General features: G+C 50.4%; 1 protein-coding gene across 1 annotated transcript; it reads left to right on the top strand.

Moving 5' to 3' along the window:
- The first annotated feature begins 259 nt into the window (after positions 1-259).
- On the top strand, positions 260-5,350 carry UTP11 (UTP11 small subunit processome component). Its single transcript, XM_062509056.1, has 8 exons — positions 260-322; positions 441-502; positions 652-754; positions 999-1,112; positions 2,659-2,752; positions 3,020-3,150; positions 4,449-4,559; positions 5,084-5,350. Exons 1-8 carry the CDS (start codon positions 260-262, stop codon positions 5,165-5,167), a joined length of 762 nt encoding a protein of 253 aa, XP_062365040.1. The 3' UTR covers positions 5,168-5,350.
- The last annotated feature ends 2,878 nt before the right edge of the window (positions 5,351-8,228 follow it).

Here is an 8,228-nt window from a genome sequence, read left to right as displayed (position 1 = left end):
CGCTCGGCCCGTGGGGTTCGGCCCGTGGGGCTCGGCCCGGCGGCGGCCGGACCCGCCCGGGGGTGTGCCCGGGGGTCCCCGCGGGGCCGCGCTCGGGGCCGCGCGCGCGTTCCGGCCGTCGCCATGGACACGGCGCCTCCTGGCGGGGGCGCGCGGCCTCTGACTCCTGACCCCAGGCCCCGCCTGTTCCGGCGCGCGCCCCGCGTGTGGAAGCGCGTTCCCGGGCCCGGCGCTCCGAGCGGCCGCCGCCATCGCAGCCATGTCGGCCGCCTTCAGGAAAGCCGCCAAGGCGCGGCAGCGCCCGCACCGCGAGCGGAGCCAGGTCGGTGTTCTGGGCCGGGCCGGGACCCCAGCGGAGCCCTCCGCGCTCCCTCCCCCCCGGGCCCTCCGCGCTCTCTCCCCGTGCTCTCTCCCCTTCACGCTCCCTGTCTTTCCCGTAGCCCGCCGCCCGGACGAAGCTGGGCTTGCTGGAGAAGAAGAAGGACTATCGGCTCCGAGCCCAGTGAGTGCGGTGCTGCGTGGGTCTCCCCGAGGGTTTCCCTGCGCTGTCTCCGAGCTCTGAGCCCCGCTGGCAAAGACTCGGCGCCTCAGCGGGGCTGAGCACGGAGAAGCTGTTGAGCAGCTCGTGATTGTTGGTTTTATCCTCCCCAGTGACTACCACAAGAAGCAGAATGCTCTCAGGGCGCTGCAGAAGAAAGCGCTGGACAAGAACCCCGATGAGTTCTACTTCAAAATGATACGCGCGGAGGTCAAGGTGAGAACCTCCATTGCCTTCATGCAGGATTACACTTCGTTGCTCTAAGCAATGTTTTCTTCCCCCTACCTTGTCTTGATTAAAATTTATGACTTACTAGATAAATGAGAAAAATTGTTTTGATGCCTGTAGAAGGCTTTGAAGAAAATGAGGGACAAGGGACACAGTGCTGCTGTTAGTAGGCCCCACAGTGCTCTCCAGGTGGGATGGGCTGTCTGTAAGTGTTGTGTTTGTCTGGTTGTAGGATGGAGTCCATGTAATAAAACAGCCAAAGGATGAAATTACCCCGGAGCAGGTCAAGCTGATGAGGACACAGGATATTAAATACATAGAAATGAAAAGAGTTTCAGAAGCCAAGGTAATAACTCACATTTTTAGTGTTTTCCAGTTTACTCAGAATTGGGTTTTTCTGTGTTGTTCTTACTGTTGCTGCTGGCTATTGTGTTTGTTCAGTGAAGTCTGATTTGTACAGTGCTGGAAAGGACAATGGAAGTGTCAGTGGACTGCTGGATATAGAGCCTAAAGATGTGGTGATTATCAAAAGTGACACTGTGCATTATTATCGGATTTTTACATAAATTTCAAGAACTTAAACGTGTATTTCTGGTTATTATGTTCATAGATAAATCATGAAATGCCTAAGGTTGAAAGGGGGCTCTCAGATCATGAAGTCCAGCTGTTCACCCAGCCACCACCTGTGTGTCCCCAGATGTCACAGCCACATGCCTTTAGAGCACGTGCAGGGATGGTGACTCCACCATTTCTCTGGGCAACCTTTTCTAATGCTTGACTACTCTCAGGGAAGAAATTTTTCCTAATACCAAACTTGCACCTCCCCCAGCATAGTTTAAGGCTGTTTTATCTTGTCCTGTCTCAGAAGCAGATAATTAACTATGTTGGAAAAGACCTTTGAGATCATCAAGTTCAACCAATGGTCTAACACCACTTTGTCAACCAGACCATGGCACTGAGCATCACATACAGTATTTATTTAAACACTTCAGGGATGGTGACTCCTCCACCTCCCTGGGTGGCTCATTCAAGTGCCCAGAGAATTTTTCCTAGTGTTCAGTCCAGCCTAAACTTCCCCTGGTGCAGCTTAAGGATGTGATCCTCTCATTCTGTCAGTGGTTGCCTGGGAGAAGAGACTGACCCCCACCTGGCTACAGCCACCTTTTAGGTAGCTGGAGAGTGATCAGGTCTCCCCTGAGCCTGCTTTACTCCTGGTTAAACAGCTCCCTCAGGCATTCTTCATAGGGTTTGTATTCCAGACCCTTCACCAGCCTTGCTGCCCTTCTCTGGACACATTTGAGCATCTCAATGTCCTTCCTAAATTGAGGGGCCTGGAGCTGGACACACTAAAGGTGCAGCCTCACCAGTGCTGACTACAGGGGAAAACACTTGTTATTTGAGAGAAGTGACTAACTGCACCTGGCTACACTCCTGTTGGAGTTAGGAGAAGGTCTGCCATCTGAGGAGAGTAATCTGAAGTGGGTTGTTGGAATATGGTAGGCTGGCAATCCACAAAAACATGATCCTCTTCTGAAGATGTTGTATGCTCTAATGTTGATTCACAAAACAGAATCAAATTTTCACTGGGGATAAAAAGGTCAAAGCCAGCTTTAAACTTCCCTTCATGCTTTTGCTGGTGGTTCCATGGTAATCATTCCCCTTTGCCTGAGGGCTCAGTTTTGTGTGCATGGGTAACAGCAGCAATCACTGTAACCCTCTGTCTGGAAAGGTTGTGAAGACACATGGTAAATATAGACTAGATGTGTTTTCAGAGATGAAAAAAGGAAGGATGAGTTCAGCTCTTTGTAACCTCGAGGAACAGACAGCAATGTCCTCGGGGGAGACTTTGATTTTACTCGCTCCGAATTTGGCCAAACTTGGACTTTCCGCAGAAAATCGAGCGGCTGAAGGCAGAGCTCCACCTGCTGGACGCCGCGGGGAGCGGCCCGGGCCGGCACCTCTTCTTCGTGGACACGGAGCGGGAAGGTGAGATTGGAACCGGGTGAATTTGTTCTGTCACCTCTTAATGTGGCCTGTCGCTCCATAAAGAAAAGAAAGATGCTCTTTTTTTTTTTTTTTTCAGGAAGGAAAATTCAGGAGCTCTAGAAAGCCCTTTTGGTTACTAGCTGGGACACCACTTCTGTAGAAGCTGTGTCGCTGGGGCTTCTGTTGCTGACTGTAGCAACGAGTTTGGAATGTTTGCTTATCGAAGGAGTCCATGGAAGTTTATTCCTGATTTTTTTTTATGTATAGTTCGGGAGTTTGATATTGCTGCTCACCTGGACACCGTTCCTGAGCTCGTGGATAGAGTGTACAACAGACCAACCATTGCAACACTGCAAAGAGAGACAGTGAAGGGACCTACTGATCCTGCCCACCTAAAGGTACTGCTGCTGGTTGTCCTACACAGTTATTCATCTTTTATATGACAAGCACTAAAAAGGATTAATTGCACCACTGTGGAGGTGAACGTAATTGTTTTCTTAAGACTTTTATTGACACAAGGCAGTAGTGGATGTCACTTAATCACCAAATGACTGCCTGGAGCTTGCAGTCACATCTTTTCCTGGACTAACATGCAGTACTCTTTCTCTGCATCCCAGTCCACTGAGGGTGGACCACCATAAGTTGTGATGTTCAGTCCAGAAAAAAGTAGTGTACCTCTGATTAGGGAGTGTCCCTGCAAAACTGAGATATTTCTCCTCTATAGAGGAACATATATCTATGGACTATCTTTTCATTAGACTGCTGCAGTTTCAGGTGTAATTTTTTTCAGCATCCACTGTTAGGTCTCCCCTCACACTTCCCTAAAACCCCTTGCACCCCTGAATCAGATGTGTAGGAAGAAGCTTATTCCAACACAGATGTCTCTGTTGCAGTGTTCCTGAACTTACTTGGTTCTGAGCCCAGAATGGTTTGAGATTTATCTCCTTGCTTTCCTTCCCAATGCCATTTAAGCTATAGTCTCACTTCCTGGCTTTCCTAATTTGAATTGTTTCACGATTCTTCAGCATGAATTTCTTATGCAATCAGCTTTCATTCTGATGTTTTAGTATCAGTAGAAGTAACTGTACTTGGCTTTACTGCTGTAGATTCTGCTCGGGTAGTTCAGATCTGTTGGACAGTCCTCTGAGTATGAGTTGGTTGTGTGTAAGGTAAAAATAGTTGTCTTAAAATTGCCGACTAGTAGATTCTTAACCTGTTTTTTCTGACTCAGATGTCAGATAATAAACACCCTGTGGTCCCTTTCCTCCTGCCAGCTGTCTCAGTTTGACTTGTCAGTAAAGCAGTTGGACGAGTCGTAGACTGACTAGTTTTCCCCTAAATGTCTGAGTCATATTTTAAGCATGTTGGGATCTGTTCTCCTTAACTTAATTACTTAAATCACACCTGCAGTAATACTGTTCCTGTGCTGGGAAAGCTATCCACTCTCATTAGACAAACTTGACCCAACAAGTTGCATTTTGAGAGGCCTCTGCAGGCTCTGAGCACTTCAGGAATGGGTCTCTGTGTCCATGTGTCTTTTTTTTTTTTTTTTTTTTTGCTTTCCGTTCTCTGGACAAAGTGGATTTACATTAGGGAGTCAAATGTTTTCTTGCATTCGACATTAAAATTGGAGGATTTAAGCCATAGTGTCTTGTTCATCTCTGTCTTAAAACAGCTTTTTTTTTCTTGTTTCCAGAAATTAGCCCAGCAGAGAAAGAACCAGTATGACCTCCTGAGGCAGCGCATCGAGAGAGAGAAGGCCATGTTTGTCATCTCACAGAAAATCCAGACACGGAAAGATCTTCTGGTGAGGGATTTGGTTCTGGTTCTCCAAGTCTGTTCTGTTCAGGTCATTAGGTCTGGTGCTATGTGTGTTGTATATGTTGTATTTGTTTCTTCTGCTTTTTTAGTGACATCTCCAGATAACTCCTCAAGATAAATAATCCTCTTTTAGTATGGAAAAAGCAAGGAGATTAAGCATTCCAGTAAATTATATCTGTTAGTCCAAGTTTCACCTTGTCACCAAGGACAAAGTCTCAGCTGTAAAATGGTACTCACAAGGAGTCCAAAATAGTGTCTTTAGGGGTCAGAAGCAGAGAACCATTGCTCTAAGTTATGAGAAGGTCTTAAAAATCCAAATGACCACAGAAATTACTTGTCTCAGTGGGACTCCTGTTCCCTGGTGCTTGTGTGCAAAATGATAATCCCCACCTAAATAGTGCAAAATGACCATTTTTATTTTATGATCAGACCCAGACAGGGATTCTCTGATTCACTAGGGTGTTTTTCTCCTTGCATGGCAGCAAATGTTGTACTTGTTCTTTTTTCCAGGACAAAACTCATAAAGTAAAGGTGAAGAAAGAAACAGCGACTGGTCCAGCTATTTACAAATTCAAGTTTCAGCGGAAACGTTAGCAATTTCATTGAATAACTGTTACAGTCTTTGCTCAGAAAGGAGGAGCCATATCCCTTGGAGAAGGGCTGGTGCCAGCCTGCTTTTGACTGCAGCTCAGCACTTTGTTAAAACAAATCACTGTGGGCCTGTGGTAGCCATCAGTGTGTTTCATCTAATTAATTCATTAATAAACCAGAGTTTATTCTCTTGATATTTACAGTGGGAAGCCATGAGATTTGCCTAAGTGTCCTGGTAGGATGTACCATAAACAATCAGTGAACGGTCAAGGTCATAGTGGAATGTTAGGGAGGTGGGTTAAGCACAGCCCAGGGACGGGGAGGATACTTTGGGATTGTCAGCAGTGGGGCTGAGCAGGACCTGTCCAAACCCATGAGAGTGGAGCTCCGTTTTTTCAGCTGTCTTTTCAAGCAGGTTAAAAGTGAATTACTGTCTAGTTGCTTCCCCAACATCCCCCAATCCCTCTCATTTTCCTCTTTGCACTATTCCCTTGTGTGCTTTTCCTCCAGCGTTGCTTCAGTTCAAACTGAACTGCAGGAGAGACAATGCAGCAGCCATCAGTGGGACAAGAGTTTGTCCTCTGGGTTTTCCTGAGGTCGGTTGCATTGCCAGGGCTGGGGGATGTGCAGACACATCCCCAGTGTCCTGGAGCAGCCCAGGCACGTTCAGAGAAGCCTCCGTGTGAACATTCCTTTCCTTATCTCTCCATCGCCCTGTCGCTGCCAGCAATCAGCGCATGGTCTGCAAGGAGGGAAGAGAAAAAAGATCTTCTCAGGCCCTACCTACTCTGGAGCTTTTCCAGCCTCTCAGTGATGAAACGCGATGGTTTCACATGCTTAAATGCAGCTTCACACGTCCCTACCGTCGCAGAGATAACTGGGGAGAATTTTTCAGGGGAGCATCCACAGAATCTGCATAACCTGGAATGTGTGGATTCTGTTGCGACTGTAAAACACAGAGAGAGGAGCGGGAGGGGAAAACAAAGCCCCGCGTGTGAGAACGGTCCGGTCCGGTTCGGTCCGGTCCGGTCCGGTTCGCTTCGCTTTCCCCTGTGGAGGCGGAACAGCCGCAGTACCGGGGATGGCCGGCAGGGGGCAGCAGCGCCGCGCGGAGGGGCCGTGTCCCCGTGCCCGCCCCAGCGCTGGGGACACCGCACACCTCGGGGACACCGCACACCTCGGGGACACCGCACACCTCGGGGACACCGCACACCTCGGGGACACCGCGTGGGGACACCGCACACCTCGGGGACATCGCGTGGGGACATCGCACACCTCGGAGACACCGCACACCTCGGGGACACCGCACACCTCGGGGGCATCGCACACCTCGGGGACACCGCACACCTCGGGGGCATCGCACACCTCGGGGGCATCGCACACCTCGGGGACACCGCACACCTCGGGGGCATCGCACACCTCGGGGACACCGCACACCTCGGGGACACCGCGTGGGGACATCGTGTGGGGACACCGCACACCTCGGGGACACCGCACACCTCGGGGACACCGCACACCTCGGGGACACCGCACACCTCGGGGACATCGCGTGGGGACACCGCACACCTCGGGGACACCGCACACCTCGGGGACATCGCGTGGGGACACCGCACACCTCGGGGACACCGCACACCTCGGGGACATCGCGTGGGGACACCGCACACCTCGGGGACACCGCGTGGGGACACCGCGTGGGGACATCTTGTGGGGTCACCACACACCTCGGGGACATCGCGTGGGGACACCGCACACCTCGGGGACACCGCACACCTCGGGGACACCGCGTGGGGACATCGCGTGGGGACACCACACACCTCGGGGACACCACACACCTCGGGGACACCGCGTGGGGACATCGCGTGGGGACACCACACACCTCGGGGACACCACACACCTCGGGGACACCGCGTGGGGACACCGCACACCTCGGGGACATCGCGTGGGGACATCGCACACCTTGGGAAGGGAAATTCCCTCTTAGACTGAGGTTTAAATAGATAAATACTTAATCTCTGCCCTTGGTTAATTTTACCTGCATCGAGAGCGTTGGTGAAAAGGATGGGAAAGAAAAGCAGCAGTTCTGCTGGGAGATCCTCAAGGAATCCTGCAGCAGGAACTGAAAAGCAGCAACCTGGCCTGGCCCAGTAATTGCCTTGTCCACCTCTGTCCCAGTGCAGAGCAAGTGCTGGAATGGGCTCAAGTGCCCTATTCCCTGGAACAGAGGCATCTCTTCCCAGTTTGGAGTGAGGTATTATGGGATTTAGTTGGCAGCTGCCAGGCTTTCTTTGAGCAGTCACTGGTCCAGGGCCACACTGCTTGTCCTGGGGGTGGTGGTGGTGTCCATTGGCACCTGGGAGCTGAGGTACCAGCCAGGACACACAGTCTCGTGATCACAATATGGGGTCTGGGTAGAAGAAATTGTGCCTGTTCTGATTGACTTTTCTCTGGGAAACCATGAAGGTTTTAACAAAGGGAAACCAGAGCACTGTTATGTCTGTGGTGGTTACATTGAGCAGGCTTCTTGTTGGACCCTGACCTCCAAAGCCTGGGTACAAATCCCATAGCTTGTGGAGTGGTTTATCATCTTGTGGCCATAACAGACTAAAAGGGGGGGCCAGCTTTTGTGCACAAATATTTTTCACCTATTCCTGTCTGCAGTGATGAAGGATTTGGCAGGTGCTGATCTCTGAACTTCAGTGTTGGCAGACAGGGCTGACTCACACCTGCTTCCCTGCAGAGTTCCCAAAGAGTTTTCCAGGAAAAAAATCCACACCTTCTCAAAGACCTTGCTCTTTAGCTTGGTATCCTCATACTGAAGTACTGAAATGTTTCTGCAAGGATCTGGAAAGAGCCAGTACCTTGTAACTGAATCAAAACCCCAGCCCACTGGGCCACAGCATAGGATTTAAAGCGAGACATGGGTGGGATCTGCCATCTTCTAGCTGGACCCTCATGAGGAAGGACAGTGAGCAAATGCCCACAGCTATTGCTTGTTTGTGATAGTTATACCATCAAAAGCTGAACCAACAGGTTCTTTAGCAAGGAGAAACCCTACAGCTTGAAA

The sequence above is a fragment of the Cinclus cinclus genome, chromosome 26 (assembly GCF_963662255.1).
Source record: "Cinclus cinclus chromosome 26, bCinCin1.1, whole genome shotgun sequence".
NCBI classification, from domain to species: domain Eukaryota; kingdom Metazoa; phylum Chordata; class Aves; order Passeriformes; family Cinclidae; genus Cinclus; species Cinclus cinclus.
This window is presented reverse-complemented; position numbering and strand designations above follow the sequence as displayed.

Coding starts and splice junctions, on each gene's coding strand:
- UTP11 (XM_062509056.1), top strand. CDS start 260: ATGTCGGCCGCCTTCAGGAAAGCCGCCAAGGCGCGGCAGCGCCCGCAC. Junction 503..651: donor GACTATCGGCTCCGAGCCCA/GTGAGTGCGGTG, acceptor TATCCTCCCCAG/TGACTACCACAAGAAGCAGA. Junction 3,151..4,448: donor CTGATCCTGCCCACCTAAAG/GTACTGCTGCTG, acceptor TCTTGTTTCCAG/AAATTAGCCCAGCAGAGAAA.